This window comes from Gymnodraco acuticeps, unplaced genomic scaffold (genome assembly GCF_902827175.1).
Source record: "Gymnodraco acuticeps unplaced genomic scaffold, fGymAcu1.1, whole genome shotgun sequence".
Classification (NCBI taxonomy): Eukaryota; Metazoa; Chordata; class Actinopteri; order Perciformes; family Bathydraconidae; genus Gymnodraco; species Gymnodraco acuticeps.
In genome coordinates, this window is record NW_022992280.1 from 36,893 (window position 1) to 55,710 (window position 18,818).

The 18,818-nt window shown below is 44.3% G+C and overlaps 1 protein-coding gene across 1 annotated transcript; it reads left to right on the forward strand.

Annotated features, from left to right (window-relative positions):
- Positions 1 to 306: 306 nt before the first annotated feature.
- LOC117540653 (bromodomain-containing protein 4-like) lies at positions 307 to 17,632 on the forward strand (the record flags this gene model as incomplete). The annotated part of the gene is given in 13 exon segments (XM_034207414.1): positions 307 to 549; positions 2,895 to 2,987; positions 3,324 to 3,461; positions 4,252 to 4,384; positions 6,766 to 7,106; positions 7,108 to 7,263; positions 8,219 to 8,418; positions 8,420 to 8,585; positions 10,073 to 10,201; positions 10,704 to 11,019; positions 14,556 to 14,778; positions 17,005 to 17,105; positions 17,375 to 17,632. Coding segments are annotated over 13 exon segments (2,497 nt in total), but the record flags the coding sequence as incomplete, so codon positions are not given.
- Positions 17,633 to 18,818: the final 1,186 nt, after the last annotated feature.

Genomic DNA, 18,818 nt, shown 5'->3' on the forward strand with positions numbered 1-18,818 from the left:
GTTGACAGTTCATGAGCGTCAAGCTCCCCCCCCCCCCCCCGGTTGATAATTCACGATCGTCGGCACGCTGATAAAACGTTTTTTTTGTATTGGCACTTCATATCAAAAAGGTTGCTTGCCTGCTTTATCCTAACGGGAAGCTTAAGAAGTGACATGTTTTTCAAAATAAAAGCTTCATAGAGTTACTTTATCCCCAAAGGAAGCTCAGCTAGAAGCATGTTTTTCAAAATAAAAATAATATTATTTTTAATGGTAAATATTTGTGATCTTCTCTTGAACGTATTCCTCATATTGTTGATGTTTCTGATGACCCCTGACCCCCTGCTGTGTTCCTGCAGAGAGTCCAGTGTGTCCTGTAATGGCCTGAGGGGCCGCCCCCCCTCCCTGCTCAAAGCCCCGTCACTGAACCCCCCCCCCGCCATGGGAGACGGTCTGGAGGCCGGCAGCAGCCTCAACCCCCCCTCCGCCCCCCCGTCCCTCGCCTTCAACGCCCCCGTCCCAGAAATATGGAACCCCTCCAGACCCAAGAGACAGACCAACCAGCTGCAGGTAAAACATCCACTCTTATTCTGAAGGATTGAGATAGAGATGAGGCTACGCTAGTGTTATTAGCTTGCTTTTCAAAATAAAAGCCCCATAGAGTTACTGTATCCTTAGATCAGTGTTTCTCAAACTTTTTCATACCAAGGACCACTTAACCAATACAAAAACACTCGCGGACCACCAAACTCCACAATATCCCAAAACACATCATTTTTCTAGAACAGATTACAAATCGCCTGAAAATGGTACAAACAGGTGGCAACATGTGTGACAAAGGTGTTGCGCTGGGCTATATCATGCAATCGATAGAAACTTAAGCTCACGCTCCATTGCGGAGATATTCCCGCGAGAGTGTGGAAAACTTAAATAAAATTATTTATTTCAAATCTGAAATGTTGCCAATATACTCACTGACCACTAGGGGGCGCTCACGGACCACACTTTGAGAAGTACTGCCTTAGTGGCTTGTTTTTCAAAATACAAGTTTCATAGAGATACTGTATCCCTAGAGCAGGGGTGCCCAACCTTTTTTGAACCGAGAGCCACTTTTAAAGTTGCCAGTCTGCCGAGATCTACCAGTCCAAATAGAGAGGCGTAGCCATTACTGACAGCCTACTACCAGGTAAATACACACTTCTACTTGTATAAAACTGACCTTTGTACGTTTAATACCTCATAAAATACCGCAGATCCTTTATCTTACCTCTTTCTAATCTACACACATACAAGTATTTAAATGAAGTTACACAACAGTGTTGTTGAAACAGAGTTTATTCACACGTCACTACAGTGGGTAATGTTTTCAAGAAGCATTGAACAGTGCTGCCACATATGATACAGGGAGAAAAGACTCTGAACCCTTTCTTTGCCATTATATACAAATAGTGTTGCTACAAAAGTATAAATGAGGCTTCCTAATAAGACAACTCAGATCTGAAGCTACTCAGGAATCTGCTGCCAACGTGCAATAACAAAGACTACATTAATAGAATCAAACCCTTTTTTGTTGCATTTTAGTCGAGTATAAAAAGAAATGGCTTTAAAATAGGATGCAAGCAACACTAGCTTCTTAACCTGAATTGATAATAGACTATAATCAATTTAAGTTTGCATTCTTATACCATTTTGTACAATCATTATAATGAATAAGTTCAAACAGCTTACAGCTGATTAATAACGGTATCTAACTTGAGTTTTTATTATATCAAAAACCTGTTGAAATGCTTCTGTTATTTTTACTGTCCCCAAAAGCGCGTCGCAGCCTCCAGGAATGCTTCTTTCATAACTTTGCCGTCTTTGAAAGACTTCATGTGTTTCTCAAGAACGTGACTGACCCGATAAGATGCTCTGGTAGCAGCCTTGCTCTTGTTGTTGGGCCTGGTGAAAATGGACTGCTGTGCATTTAGCTGTGCTTTCAGGCCCCTCCCCTTTTGGAGCGTAGGGCAGAATCAGGAGGGAGTTCCGTCTCGTAGCGTTTGTGCACTGTTTTGAAATGCCGCTCCTAAATTACCCTTCTTCGATAAAGCAACGCTCGCATTGCAGATGAGACAGATGGACTTTGAATTGGAATAGATACAAAAATAATCATCCTCCCACTCGGAGTGAGAATTATATATTTTGGGCTTTCTTGCTTCTGCCATAATTGCGGTCTTGTGTGTGTGCGGACTGTCACTCCTGTTGACACGGACAACGTCAGCGAACTAGTGCACTGCCCACCAGCCACGCCCCCACACATGGGGTCACGCCGGCCAATCACAAAGCTTTGATGCGTTCAAGTGCATTATTCTGGCACGGGAAGATTATGTTATAGGACATTAACGATAAAACAGAATATTGTTGTTCTATTTTTAGACACATCTCGCGATCGACTGGGAATCTCCCCGCGATCGACCGGTCGATCGCGATCGACTGGTTGGGCACCCCTGCCCTAGAGGCTGGTTTTTCAAAAATAAAAGCCCCTTAGAGATACTGTATCCTTGGAGGCTTGTTTTTCAAAATAAAAGCCCCATACAGTTGCTTTTGGCCCCGTCTATATACTAACTGTATCATTACAGTATACTCAGGAACGGTCACATGGAGTAACTGTATACTTATGGCAAGCTCCGGGTCGAAGTATATCAATAAAAGCCCAGGAAAGAAACTGTATGTTTACTGGGTCTCAAGTTATGGCTTATTTTTCAAAATAAAAGCCCCACAGAGTAACTTTATCCTCAAAGGAAGCTCAGCTAGAAGCATGTTTTTCAAAATAAAAGCCCCACAGAGTTACTATATTGTCATCATTTCATACTAGCACCTGTACAGCCCTACTTGTGCTTGTAATTAAATGTTTGTGTGATTTTGGTCTTTTCCAGTTCCTGCTTAAAGAGGTGTATAAGACGTTGTGGAAACATCACTTTGCGTGGCCCTTCCAGGCTCCTGTAGATGCCATCAAGCTGGGCTTACCTGTGAGTCACACCTCTCGCATGAAAACCTCACACACATATATCTTTATTTATTCTACAGTTTCGACTGTTTTTAAATGCCTTTGTCTGAATGTCTTTCATTTTTGTAAAGCACCTTGAAGTGCCTTGTGTTGAAAGGTGCTATATAAATAAACTTTCTTTCCCCCTTTCAGCTGGACATGTTGTTGTTCTGTAGATCTTACAAACCAAGAGGAGACACTTCCTTCAGTCTCTGCAATCTGTCGCTAATGTTTATTGATTAGCATCTCCTTAAGTGCCTTATATCTACTCGTAGCCTTTTCCTCAGTCTCCTTCTCACACACTTCCCTTCTCCTTCAGGACTACTACAAGATCATCAAGATCCCGATGGACATGGGCACCATAAAGAAGCGCCTGGACAGCCACTTCTACTGGAACGCTCAGGAGTGCATTCAGGACTTCAACACCATGTTCACCAACTGCTACATCTACAACAAGGTGAGCTTCACATCTGTGTATCAGAATGTATGAAGTCAACACAAAGAGTCTCAGTCATCTGACCCTAAAGCTGGGAAGACCCTTCAGATTGAGATTCATTCTCATATAGGAAAATACTGATCTAATAACAGAGTTCTGTTCTTGAATCAACTTTTTTTTTAAATCTTAATTGTCATTTCCCTCTTCCAGGAATCTCCTCAGACAAAGTTTGGGCAGAATAATACATTTCTAATGTTAAATAACTAAAAAGTTTCGAGATATTAACCTCTTTACATTGACTTTGCATGTAATCACGACGTGGCTAAAATGCGCTTTGCGTCAGGTGTTAGGCCACCATTAGTGTGTGTGTGTGTGTGTGTGTGTGTGTGTGTGTGTGTGTGCGTGTTGCGTTCCGTTCACTGACACCTCGTTAAAAAGCCTCTCAGTTAGTGTTAGCCTGCTCTGATATCAGTGTGAGGATAATAATAGTGTTTCACATGTTGTGATGTGACAGGAAGCTCATTGTGTGTGTGTGTGTGTGTGTGTGTGTGTGTGTGTGTGTGTGTGTGTGTGTGTGTGTGTGTGTGTGTGTGTGTGTGTGTGTGTGTGTGTGTGTGTGTGTGTGTGTGTGTGTGTGTGTGTGTGTGTGTGTGTGTGTGTGTGTGTGTGTGTGTGGTGTGTGTGTGTGTGTGTGTGTGTGTGTGTGTGTGTGTGTGTGTGTGTGTGTGTGTGTGTGTGTGTGTGTGTGTGTGTGTGTGTGTGTGTGTGTGTGTGTGTGTGTGTGTGTGTGTGTGTGTGTGTGTGTGTGTAGCCTGGCGATGACATCGTCCTGATGGCGGAGGCTCTGGAGAAAGTTTTTCTGCACAAGATCACAGAGATGCCGCAAGAGGAGAAGGAGATCGCCGTGGTTACGAAGGGTCGTCGGGGGGGCCGCCGGGAGCCAGGTGAGAGTTTCACTTTACAGGATGTACAGGTGATCTGTCAACAGCACGTTCGACGCTTCTGTCCAGAGGGACTCGTCTCAAATCGCCTTTCTCTTTCACTGCTGTGGGAAAGGGTTCGTTTTGAATTTGGTCTTTGGTAACTTTTATTTGGAAATCCGTTCTTGGTCCCTTATTTTTATGAAGGCATGTCTTTGTGACTTTTATTTTGAAATCCTTTCTGGGTCACGTTTATTATGGAGTCAGTTCTTGGTGAGCTTTATTTTGAAATCCGTTCTTGGTCACGTTTATTATGGAGTCAGTTCTTGGTGAGCTTTATTTTGAAATCCGTTCTTGGTCACGTTTATTATGGAGTCAGTTCTTGGTGAGCTTTATTTTGAAATCCGTTCTTGGTCACGTTTATTATGGAGTCAGTTCTTGGTGAGTTTTATTTTGAAATCCGTTCTCGGTCACGTTTATTATGGAGTCAGTCTTTGGTGAGTTTTATTTTGAAATTCGTTCTTGGTCCCTTATTTTTATGAAGGCAGTTCTTTGTGACTTTTATTTTGAAATCCTTTCTGGGTCACGTTTATTATGGAGTCAGTTCTTGGTGAGCTTTATTTTGAAATCCTTTCTTGGTCACGTTTATTATGGAGTCAGTTCTTGGTGAGTTTTATTTAGAAATTCGTTCTTGGTCCCTTGTTTTTATGAAGGCATTTCTTTCTGACTTTTATTTTGAAATCAATTCTTGGTCACTTTTATATTAAAGTCAGTGCTTGTATGCTTTTATTTTGAAATCGTTTTCATTTGAGGCATGAGAAAAAAACATTTTTGTTTTCCTTCAGAGTAAAGGGAGTTGGTCGTGTTCAGGGTGTTGTTTAAATGTGGGTTTAATCCAGCTGTTCTGACAGGTTGTTTTTGACTCACCTGACCTGCTGAACTGGAACATTCAGTTCCTCTGCACCGGCTCACCTCTCCATTAACTCCACCTGTCTCAGAACAACACCTTCATAGCTTCAGGCTTATGGTCCCATTATCAAACACCACCCCTTCAACAGGTTATTAACAGGAGGGCGGGGCGATGGTGAATAATATCTTGGTACTTATTTAGTGGTGATTGATACCAAGCAGGGCCGTTTCTTCCTACAGACGGACTATTCAGATTCATAGGGCCCCCGCGGGCACTAGGGGGCCCCCAAGCTGAACGTTCAGGTTCAGCCTCAATATATTTGGGGAGAATTCAAATGAGCCGTCTTTATTTGTAGCGAGCCAAGCCCCTTCCTGTGTTCGGTGAAGCATTATTTACAAATCTAATGTAGGATCAGAGATGGGGTCGTTACTAAAAAAAAGTAATATATTACACTACTTCGTTACTCTCTACATAAAGTAACTCGTTACTTTACTCGTTACTTTACTCGTTACTTTACTCGTTACTTTACTCGTTACTTTACTCGCAGGGCCGGCCCGCCCCTCCCTACAGGCAGATCACGCAGACTGCGGCGCACCTACAGTGTGCGCGCCACAGTTTTGCCTCTGCGAGACTCCACTTGCACCCACAATTACTATTGCATTAAGGAAGACATAACACATGTCTTTCTTTGTGCTCTAAAATATGCTACCAGCCACACAACAAGCTAACAGTCTGTGAAACGTCAAGACACTAATTAATGAAACCAGTTCAAGACGCATTATTCTTATCATTCTTTATGAGCGCAGTCACGGTAAGGTATCTAATTACTTATGTATTTAGTATTCCATAACTTAGTAACAGAGATGGTCAAACTAAAGTGGTAGAGACAGAATTCCTACAATGAAGCGGGACATTGAACTGTTCACCCGTGAGAGGGCGATCAAGAGAAGAGAGCAAGCAGCGCGTTGAGGGAGTTCACAGATGAGAAGACTCAGCCATGTTTATGCAGCACTGCACGTGGAGATGTGGTCTCGCAAGTCGTGCAGATTACATAGGCCTACATGTATGTAAACCTGCGGCGGAAACCCCTCTAGTCTGTCAGTGAGTGTGATTATTTTATAAAAGTAACGAAGTAACGCGTGTCGGGGCAATGTTAGTAACTGTAGTGTGATTACTAAATTATAAAAGTAACGCGTTACACTTCTCCGTTACCGACAAAAGTAATATTATTACATTAACGCGTTACTTTGTAACGAGTTAGACCCAACTCTGTGTAGGATATAAACACAACTAAACTGCAATGATAGCAAAGCTGTGGCTTGTGTTTGTGGGGATCAATAAAGTCAGATCAAGGTGGCTTTTATTTTGAAGGCTGTTCTTCATGGCTTTTATTTTGAAGTCAGTTCTTCATGTCGCTCTTAATCCAAAGGCAGTTTATCTGATTTGTTGAAAGTTGGTATTTTTTCTAAAACCGTATTTAATATTTTTCTTCCAGGTGTGATCTCCAAGTCTGACTCGGGCCAGGACTCCTCCTCCCCCTTCTCCACCCCCCACACTCGGGAGGGTTTCTCCTCCCCCCCCACCACGCCTCGAGCAGCTCCCCCCCCTCAGGCCCCCTCCCCCAGCTTCTCCTCCCCCCCCAGCTCTCTCGTGTCCCTCCCACCGCTCCCTCTCACCTGGGACCCCCTTTCCCCCCCTCTCACCTGGGACCCCCCTTCCCCCCCTCTCACCCGGGACCCCCTTTCCCCCCCTCTCACCTGGGACCCCCCTTCCCCCCCTCTCACCTGGGACCCCCTTTCCCCCCCCTCTCACCTGGGACCCCCCTTCCCCCCCTCTCACCTGGGACCACCCTTCCCCCACTCTCACCTTGGACCCCCCTCCTTCCCCCTGTCAGCTGACGCCCCCCCCCCAGGGCCTCACCTCCCTGCCCCCCCCAGGCCTGACGCACCCCGGCCTCCCTTCCATGCTGCAGAGCCCCCCCGCCCTCATCAAGGTAAGCAGAGGAAACTGTATCTGTTAAGGATGATACATGCTTTTATTTTGAAATGTTAGTAAACATTAACATATTATATGAGAATATAGCAAATGGTTATTTTACATTCCAGTTTTACTCGCTTTTATTTTGAAAGTTAGATCTATGTCACTTTTTAAAATCAGGTTTTTTTTTTTTTTTAAGTAAATTCTCAATGATTTTCTTTTGAATGAACATCTTTAGCGCGTTCACACCGGAGTACTTTTCCCCGTACTTTTCCCCTTTAGTTCCGTGAATACCCCTTATGTTGCGTTTACACCAAAAAGAATACTTAGTGCCGAGAACTTTTACCCCCATGTTTAGTGCCTGCTAGAGAGGTGGTACTCTCCTGGGGGGAAAAAGTGCCCCAATTCTGATTGGCTGGAAGAATTGCAAACCACGCCCCGTAAAACTCGGAAAAGTTTTGTGAAGCCGCCATTGTATTTGTGGCATTAGCATTATTAGCATTAGCATTAGCCCCGCGCACCAACGCAGAGAGAATAACTTATGGCAACACAAAATAAAACATGGGAGCGGTGGAGATGAGGAGGTGTCGGCGTTCTGGCGATTTGCTCTGAAGGCTTCAGTAGAAGCTGCTGGGAGTCCCAGCAGCTTCTACTGAAGCCTTCCCCAACTCCGGGGACTTCCGGCCGGGGACTTCGGGTGGCAGTATACACCGTGAAGTGGTTTGCAGCCTGCCAGTAAACCCAAAGCAGGAGAAGAAGAAGTGACGTCAGCGGCTCATTTGCGTAACCTTCCCTCAGGGAAAAGTACTCCAGTGTGAACGCGATTGGCCCTGGGGTAATTAGTGCCGGCACTAAGTACTGCAAAGTACGCGGTGTGAACGCGCCTAGTGTCTCTGTCTGAGATGAGTGTGACTCTTTAAAGCTGCCTCTCCACTAACCCCTCTCTCCTAAACTCCCCCTCCGTCCGGCAGCAGAGGAAGAGTCAGAAGAGGAAAGCCGACACCACGACTCCCGCCAACGACCAGCTCAGCGAGTCCTCGCCCGCCGACGCCCGGCCGCGGCGCGACAGCATCCGCCCGGCCAAGACGCCCAGGAAGGAGGCGTCTCAGCCGGACTCCCAGCTGCACCCGGGCGGGGGGGCGCTGCTGGTGGGGGGGGGGCGGGTCTCTGAGCAGGCAGGAGCAGATGAGGTCCTGTAACAGAGTCCTCAAAGAACTGCTCTCTAAGAAACACATCGGATACGCATGGCCCTTCTACAAGCCGGTCGACGCCCGAGCGCTGGGGCTGCACGACTACCACGACATCATCAAGCACCCCATGGACCTGAGCACTGTGAAGGTCAGTACTACAGAGTACTACACACTGTGTACAAGTACTACAGAGTACTCACATACTGCAGTACAAGTACTCACACCCCATGGACCTGAGCACTGTGAAGGTCAGTACTACAGAGTACTACACACTGTGTACAAGTACTACAGAGTACTCACATACTGCAGTACAAGTACTCACACCCCATGGACCTGAGCACTGTGAAGGTCAGTACTACAGAGTACTACACACTGTGTACAAGTACTACAGAGTACTACACACTGTGTACAAGTACTACAGAGTAGGGCTGCACGATTTTGGAAAAATGGAATTGCGATTTTTTTGACAAATATTGCGATTCGATTTGCGATATTTGTTTTGAAGCGACCCAACGGAAGTTTATTGTAAAATGCGGCCATATCTCCGGCTAGGAAGGTCGCATCAACGTGCTCCCGTCTCTAGCGCCCCGCAGCCCGAGCTACGAGTGAAAGAACTAAACTTACATGAAACTTCCGTTGGGTTGCTTTAAAGTCCAGCTTCAAGTGATGTGTCGGTCGCGAACGAGCCAATTCTTTTGAACGGCTCTTTGGTACGAACGAGGGGACCCGAGTCGTACTGGGTGAGAGCCGTTCTTGTTATCGTTCCATCGTTGGCATTACTTGGCAGGTGATTGGATCAATCTGTCTATCACCTTCTATCATGGGCCACTTCTGATTGGTTAACAATGGCTGGTACATGTGGAGCACAGCACTTCTGATTGGTTAACAATGGCTGGTACATGTGGAGAACAGCGCTTCTGATTGGTGTGGATGACTGACACACAAGAAGAACAAAAAAAAAAAGTAAAAGAAAAAAATTAATCGCATCATTTAAAATCGCGATTTCGATTTAAAATCGATTAATCGTTCAGCCCTATTACAGAGTACTACACACTGTGTACAAGTACTCACACCCCATGGACCTGAGCACTGTGAAGGTCAGTACTACACACTGTGTACAAGTACTAAAGAGTACTTGCATACTGCAGTACGAGTACTAACACCCCCCCTGTAGTCTCAGTTGATTGAATGGAAACGGTCTCCTGTGTTTCTTTAGCAGCTTCTGTGATTTAAATGTAAAGTAAGTGTGTGTGTGTGTGTGTGTGTGTGTGTGTGCGTGTGTGTGTGTGTGTGTGTGTGTGTGTGTGGTGTGTGTGTGTGTGTGTGTGTGTGTGTGTGTGTGTGTGTGTGTGTGTGTGTGTGTGTGTGTGTGTGTGTGTGTGTGTGTGGTGTGTGTGTGTGTGTGTGTGTGTGTGTGTGTGTGTGTGTGATGTGTGGTGTGTGTGTGTGTTGTGTGTTGTGTGTGTGTGTGTGTGTGTGTGTGTGTGTGTGTGTGTGTGTGTGTGTGTGTGTGTGTGTGTGTGTGTGTGTGTGTGTGTGTGTTGTGTGTGATGTGTGTGTGTGTGTTGTGTGTGTTGTGTGTGTGTGTGTGTGTGTGTGTGTGTTGTGTGTGTGTGTGTGTGCGTGTGTCCCCAGAAAAAGCTTGACGGCCGGCAGTACCGAGGCGCTCCGGAGTTCGCTGCTGACGTCCGGGTGATGTTCTCCAACTGCTACAAGTACAACCCCCCCGACCACGACGTGGTCAACATGGCCCGAAAACTACAGGTGAGGAGCGGGTGGTGTGCAAAACGCATCGTGAAATCTGTACGGGAGAGGATCGGGGCCACATGTTCTAAGTTTAAAGAATTCTGAGTTTAAAATCTGAATTCAGAATTTCAAATGTTTTGATTCAGATTTATTTCAGAGATCTGACAAAAAGTGTTTATTGTAAAAACGCATGTAGTTCTGAGACTAACGTCAGACTCTTGACTTCACTTCTTATTTGATATTCTTATATAAAAAATGATAGATAGAGAGTGTGTTTTGCACTGCAGGAAGTCCAAATGTGGGCGTACTGTTTTATAATCAGCTCAATCTTGCAGTGAGATGAGATCAGAAGTACTTTATTGATCCCATTTTGCAGCATAAAGGCAAGGCATTGAACAAAACAAATTAAAACAAAGGAAATAAACATTCCAAAATCTCCATAGAAATAAAATAGCATTAAAAAGAATAGAAAATGTACAAGTTGAAGTACGGATGTACAGCCCTGTCTCTCCTCCCTCAGGACGTGTTTGAGATGCGTTTCGCTAAGATGCCGGACGAGCCCGAGGACCGGACCCCGACCCCCTCCTCAGCTCTGCACCCCGCCCCCTCCTCTGCTCTGCACCCCGCCCCCTCCTCTGCTCTGCACCCCGCCCCCTCCTCCGCTCTGCACTCCGCCCCCTCCTCCACTCTGCACCCCGCCCCCCTCCATACGACAAGCCCCGCCCCCTCCCGCCCCCTCCGAGGACTCCAGCCCCAGCTCCTCCGAGTCGTCGGGCGGAGACTCGGACCACGAGCGGGAGCACCGATTGGTCGAGTTACAGGAACAGGTCAGAGTGGTGAGATTACAATAGGATAGAAATAGGAGGATGTGTTTTTATTCCTGTGTTATGTTTTTAGTTTAGCAGATTTCCTACAAAATGAGGACCTAAATGTGTTTCCTTTAGGAGGAAGAACTCTCAAGATTGTGCTTGAAAGATTAACTAAAGTACATTTGTATTTAAAATAAATTAAAGTTTATAAAGCCATCAAATAAAAAGGAACATTCTCCGGGAATAACAGAAGAAAAGAGACACATTTAAGGCGAGACACGGCACGCAAAAACATCGTAGGTGCTACTGAAAAGTCCACTTCAGTCGCACTTACATGCACCAAACCTGCCAGTTTTAGTCCTATCAATATGCTGAAGGTTTTTACAGAAAAGTTTGTTCATATATCATTCATAGCCTGAATTATATAACATGTTATACCTAAAAACATGGCGAAAATTGATATTTTACGGCAGTATTTTCTGATTTATGGAGTGATAAAAAGAGATATCCAAAATCCCTTCTGTAGAAACTTTAGATTCTAATATGCCTGTCGTGGCTTCCTTCCTTGTCTTTCCACCAAGCCACTAGACGCCTGAAACAGACGGTTCTAACTCGTTTCTTTCCTTAAAGTACTCACAGTTTGAAGTGTTGCTTGGCCTCCGATGGTTTAGAAGATGTTGCGATGTGTTTGCTCAAAATAAAATAATAAACTTTTGCACATGCAACAAAGAAAAATAGGCCTTTACAATATTCAAAGGAAATAGGCAAAACTCAAATAAAACAACACAACTTAGGTATTCTTTCTTTCTTGGTGACTTCACAACTTAAAGGGTACTTGTACGGTTTGTATGTACGGTTACGAGTACGATTGAGTACGGTTAAAAACTGTTCCTCATCGGCATCTCTCAACAGGTTGCCCATCACTGTGGCGTTAGCACAGGCGCCGTGGGAATTGTAGTCCTTTATAGTGCGTTGACTGCAGACGTCACAATTAGGTGGCCTTTCTTATCAAATCAAAATACTGGCTCTAACAATGACTGCAAAAGAAAACAAGAATTTTGAACCTGGCTTTATCCAAAGTTCAGATGTGTTCCTGAAATGTATTAAAAATTGCGCATATTTAGTGACATTATGGATCATTTGCATATTTCAACATGCTATTTCAGAAAACTTGTAATACAAAAAACAATTGCCTTATTGTAAGTAATTAACTGGAGAAACCTCTAGCTGATACCTTTAAGTTACAAAAATGACCCTATTCACCTGGGGTGTCTCGCCTTGAGAGTAAAAAGACGTATTATTCTTTAAATGATAAAAACCGGACTGTGAGAACACCAAACAAACAGCTTCCAACAGACTATACAACTAAAACCAAAATGCATGTATTAAATATAAGAGACTAGAGAGAGTTTAACACGATTACGGGTTCATATCTTTATTAAAAAAACCGCATTATAGAGGAGAATTGCCTGAAATGCGGTTGTTGTTTTTTTGACAATGCAATATGCCACACATGAGTAACACCTACGTCACTTCCGGGCAAAAAGTACGGCCCCGCCCACTTTTGGGGGAAAACAACGCTGTCATTTGAACGGCGGTCAAAACAAACTCTGACGTTTTTGCCAATCCGATCAGAAATGTAAGAAAACCGTGGATTTGTGGATCTTCAAAGAGCCCGGTTACGATGGCCAGTCAGGCGAACTATAGAGAACCGCAGTGACGCGTCCTAAAACCCGGAAGTAAGTTGGCATTTTTACCACTGCCGGTTCCTTCGACAAAAAGCAACGGGATCTCTCCATAGGGTTTTGGAAACCATCTGAACTAAGGTCTGTGGTTGAGACACGTTGAAGAGACGGATCAGGTTTGTTCTAGGACATTAAATCATCAGCAGTGACCCCACTGGTGATTTCTGAAGAGTGGACGTGTCTGAGAAACGATGGTTGTTACCAAGTGGCTGAATAGGACTACAGAAGTCGTGGAGGCCGTTGTACGTCATTACGCCGAACACGTGAACACTCCTCTAAGTTAGTTTCTGTTCAGCTTGAAAGCAAGTCCCTGCCTCCTGCAAAGTGTTCAAACAAACGCTTCAATCAATCAATCAATGTTTATTTATAGCCCAATATCACAAATGTTACATTTGTCTCAGTGGACTTTACAGTTTGTACAAAATATCAGTATGACAATACGACACCCTCTGTCCTTAGACCCTCTGTCCTTAGACCCTCTGTCCTTAGACCCTCTGTCCTTAGACCCTCTGTCCTTAGACCCTCTGTCCTTAGAGCCTCTGTCCTTAGACCCTCACATCGTACAAGGAAAAACTTCCGGAGAAAAACCCACAGTTTAAAGGGAACATGGGAGAAACCTCAGGGAGAGCAACAGAGGAGGGATCCCTCTCCCAGGACGGACAGACGTGCAATAGATGCCGTGTGTAAATTGAAAAGATAATACATTTGCAACTCGTTCCATCTAGAATCTGTGTGTTTGAATCTGGATCTGAAGTTGGCGTGACGTTGAAGCAGCGAGCCTGCTGTAGTTCGTTTTAACGTTAGCATTTTGCTTCTGGCGACTAGATTTATGATTCGAAAATGATAAAAGTCGACATGTGGAGATTATCCGGCTGAACAAAACGTGATCCGTCTCTTAAATGTGTCTCAACCACAGACCTGATTTCCAGCTATTTTCCAAAACCCTATGGAGAAACTGCGTTGGTTTTTGACGAAGGATCCGGAAGGAGTTTACTTCCGGATTTTAGGGCGCGTCACTGCGGTTCTCTATTACAGTACATCATTGGAAATCGACGAGCGTGCTCGATATATGGTTAAATATAGCAGCAGGCGATCGATGTCCATAGATGAGAGTAACATCTACGTCACTTTACGGCCCCGCCTACTTTTGGAGGAAACCAACGCTGTCATGTGAATGGCGGTCGAGCCTGAAGCCACAGAGCTCCTTTCTTCGTAGAGGAAGTACAGAAACACTGAACCCTGGATTTGTTTTAATGTTTGAGGTAAACGACACAGCAGCTTTCTGGCATGTTAAAACTATTATTTTCCGCCTCGCTCATGAGAGTAACAGCTGGAGAAATTACGGCCTCGCCTACTGATTTTAATTTAACCATATATGGAGCCCGATTGTCGATTTCCAATGATTTCATGTAGTTGTTTGCCTGCCTGGCCGTCGTGATCGAGCTCTTTGAAGATCAGAAAATCCACAGTTTCCTTACATTTCTAATCGGATTGGCAAAAACTTCAGAGTTTGTATCGACCGCCGTTCAAATGACAGCGTTGTTTTCCCCTAAAAGTGGGCGGGGCCGTAATTTTCGCCCGGAAGTGACGCATGTGTTACACTCATGTATCGCTGAAGAGGATTGGGGCCACGTTTTGTTAGTTCTTTAGAGATCTGACCAAAAGGGATTGTTGTTTTTTTCTGACTTCAATCTCAGAATTCTGGAATTAAAATAGTTATTTCTGAAAAACTAAATTCTACGATGTTCCTGGTAGAGCGGGAGGGTGCGTATGAGACGGTGTTTGTGTTGTTCTGAATATCTTTCTGTGTGTTTGCAGCTGAAGGCGGTCCACGAGCAGCTGGCCGCCCTCTCGCAGCCCCCCCCCAAACCCAAGAAGAAAGAGAAGGAGAAAGAGAAGAAGAAGGAGAAGGAGAAGAAGCACAAGAAGAAGATGGAGGAGCCGCTGGAGCCCCCCCCCCCTCCATGACGCTTCCGACCGCCAAGAAAAACAAGAGCAGCAAAGAGCCCGTGGTCCTGAAGAAGGAGCGCAAAAAACCTGGGTAAGTGGGAGGGGTCGGAGAAAACTCAGAGTTGAGAAATAACTTCCATATTCTCTCTGAGAGTAAAGCGGTACTTTTACCATAACAACCCAATCAGCAGGAGATGAACTGAGAAGTGCATCCTTTTGGAGGAAAGACTCTAACATGTGGGAGAACAATTCACTAAAGTACATTTATATTTTAAATAACTTCAAGTTTATAACGCCATAAATAAAATGTAACAATAACAGAAGAAAATAACACATTTAAGAGACACACAACATATTAAGAGACACACAACATATTCTCTTTAAAGACCTCAAATTACAAGGACAAGAAATACAACTTAATAAGGAAAAATTGAAGTTTGCTCGATAAAAAAAACGTAAAAATAATCTGAAAGAAATGAAGGATTGAAGTCACACATTTCCAGAGAAACTGAAACAATAAAATCATTAAAAAGCATCCAGACTGGGAGATGGCCGTTCATTTAGGTTTAGAACTCTTGGGGTGTTTCTCAATGTCTAGGACGCTTGCTTGGTAGCACATGTTCTTCCGAGTCAGGTCCTTCAGAAGTAGGGATGCATATCGTTGACTTTTTTACGATACCGATACCACTGAAGGATACCGATACTCAACCGATACATATCGTGATACTTTGAAAATGTATCATCCCACAATTACTCCCATGAAGCGCTTTACGATATAGTTAACATGTCAAATGAATATTAAATTCAATTGTGGGACTTCTTGGACCTTTTAGTTCTGAACAAACAATGAAAGATACATTAAAAAATATGCAGAAAACCGATTATGGAATATCTTTTATAACACCCGCCATCAGGTGTGCCGCGTGAAAAGCACATCTTGTCAATGCAAACAGACCGTTATAGCACCGTTATAATTAATGTTAAACCTGAGATTCGACCAGAGAACAAATACATAATAGAATAATGGTCATGAGATCTCGGCACAAACAAACAAATCTCATCTTTGCTCACTGCCTTCTCTGGAGGAACTCTTCAGCCAACGTTGCCTCAACAGAGCAGGCAAAATAATTGCAGACTCTTCACACCCTGGACACTTCCTGTTTGCTCTTCTGCCCTCCGGTAGACGCTACAGGTCAATTCAATCAAGGACAAACCCACTGAAAAACAGTTTCTACCCCAGAGCCATACGAGAACTGAACACTGTCAAACACTGAACTAGCACACACACAGTTACAACTTGCAACTGCACTACTTTTTAATAGTTTTATTAATTTATTAACTGATCGACATCAGAGATGCCAAATATCATCCCTGTGTTTTTATATTGTAAACTGTATTTAAATAATGTGCGGGCATGTATGCATGTTGGTATGGATGTGTGAGCATATGTTTATGTGTGTATATGTTTATATAGATATATTTATTCGTTTTATGTGGAAATGCACTGCGAGGATTGCTTTTTTAAATTTCGTTGTACCTGGTGCGATGACAATAAAGGAATTCTATTCTATCTATTCTATTCTTCTATTCTATTCTTTAAAATCAACATTTGCCTTCACTGGTGAGAGAAAACAAATCCCATCACAGTTCATTTGTGGGACTTTTACCTTTCTAGTATTGAACAAACAATGAAAATACATAAAATATGAAGAAAAACGATTTTGCAATCTAATGGATAACACCCGCCATCACGGGACTCACTTTGAAAATCCATTTTTTAAATTTATTTTTTATAAAAGTATCGAAACCGGATCTGATTTCGGTACGGTATACCGTAGCCACCAGTATCCGGTATTTCGGTAATACCGGATACCGGTATGCATCCCTATTCAGAAGCGAGGCAAGAATCCTTCCTCGCCTCGGAAAATGAAGAATGGGGGAACAGGCTAACAGGTGTGCGTCATATGCGAGGCACCGCCTTAAATGGAGCGCGATTTCCGCCAAAGATTTTGGAAATTGGTCCGTGCGCAAAGCATTGTGGGTATTTTAAGACCATGGAGGATACACATGTGCAGCCTCGAAATTTCTCGCTACGAAGGACGCCGGCCTCGGTAGAATTCCAAGAATCCTGGACATTGGAACAGGCGGCACTCGATGACGTAGCATCCTTGAAATAGTGGCTCTGGAGCATCCTTCCTCGACATTGAGAAACACCCTTGGAATCTCTTGAGTTTTGTCTCTTTAGTTGTTTCCTGTGTTGTATGTGTCTCACAGATGTTCTAATAACTAGAGCGTATGTAATCCTTTGTCCCTGCAGGAAGAAGGAAGGAGTTAAACACAGTCGCCCGCTCGTGGCTCCTCAGCCCGGCCCGACGCCGCTCGTCCCCTCGGCCGCTCTGGAAGCAGAGGATGAACTGGGTGAGTCCAAATGTCCCTCTATTCACCTGGAGATCAGAATCAGGTTTATCACCAGGTGGGTTTACACGTACAAGGAATTTGACTTGGTGTCATGGTGCTTTCATAAAAGCAAAACAAACAAACAAATACAAATAGAAAACTATTTGAAGAAAAATAATAAAAAATATAGTAAAATATAGGATGCTAGTAAGGATGCCAGTAAGGATGCGAGATAATAACAGATATCAAAGGGGCACATTTATAATATTCCGGCCATGTTTCCACCCCAGATGTGTTCGGGGCCGTCACGGCGGAGCGGGGGAAGCCAATGTCGTACGAGGAGAAGCGGCAGCTGAGTCTGGACATCAACAAGCTGCCCGGAGACAAGCTGGGCCGAGTCGTTCACATCATCCAGACCCGAGAGCCGTCGCTAAAGAACTCCAACCCCGACGAGATCGAGATCGACTTCGAGACGCTGAAGCCGTCCACGCTGCGGGAGCTGGAGAAGTACGTGTGCACCTGCCTGAAGAAGAAGAAGAAGACGTCAGGTAGGATGACTCAGCACTACTCATTGTTGGGAAAACACTGAGTGTCCTCCTCCAACATGAGAGTAACATGATAACAAAGGTATCCCAACTGTAGCCGTGTACATGACAGGATGTGTGATTACCTAGAGCAGGGGTTCCCAAAGTGAGGTTGCCACCCCCGCGGGAGATGATTAAACATTTTAATTGTTTTAATTATTATTATTATTTGTATATAATAATAATAATAACGTGTGCATAGACATTTTTCAGGGGCAGAATTTCCCCGCAGCGAGGTTCCCCCCCGTTGACAATTCACTAGATCCTGAGATTGGAGCTCAAGCTGGGGACCAGGGATTATTAACATTTTTGAGATTTTGACAAAAAGTCAGAATCTTTTGAGAAAAATTCTGGATTTTCTGAAAAAAGTCAGTATTTTGAACATGACAGGATGATTACCTAGAGCAGGGGTGGGGAACCTTTTTCCTCTCAAGGGCCATTTCAATTTTTTCAACATCCTCCGAGGACCGTACAAATGATTGACCTCTGCTTAAAAAACCTAAAATCACAGCCCATTCATTTGGCCTTTCTTTCATGCTGTGCAAAGAAGAAGCAACCTCTGAATCCAGATATCTCACCATGACTCACGTATGCATGCACGTGCACGGTGTGGCATGCATGCTAGGGGTGTTGAAAATAATCGTTTCTACGATGCATTGCGATGCGGACGTGGACGATTCGGTCTCGATGCAGTGACGGAAGATAATCGGTTATAGCGTAGTAACGTTGCTTCCTGATTTTCCGGCCGCGGCTTTTCTATAACGTTTTTTTTTTCTGTCACTTTAATATCAAATCGGTCGGTGACGCAGAGATCAGGGAACAGACGTGACAGCGGCACAGCAACACCAAACACGGAGCAGTCTGCTTTATCCACCAACACAAGAACACCAGTCCAGAACCAACAGCAGAAGGACCCGCTCTGAATCACTCCGTGTCGCTGCGGCTCAGAGACTCAGCGATTTATGTTCTTCAAAGATAATCGCGTTACAATCATGTCAGGTTTTGGTGGATTTAATGAAGTCTTGGATTGCAGAGTATGAATGTCCTCTAGCTATTTGCAGACGATATATACGTGTGTAAAGTTTGTGAAGGCAGGAGGAAAAAAGCTTCCGCGATCACCGTCTCCTCTGTTCCTCTAAGCCCCGCCCCC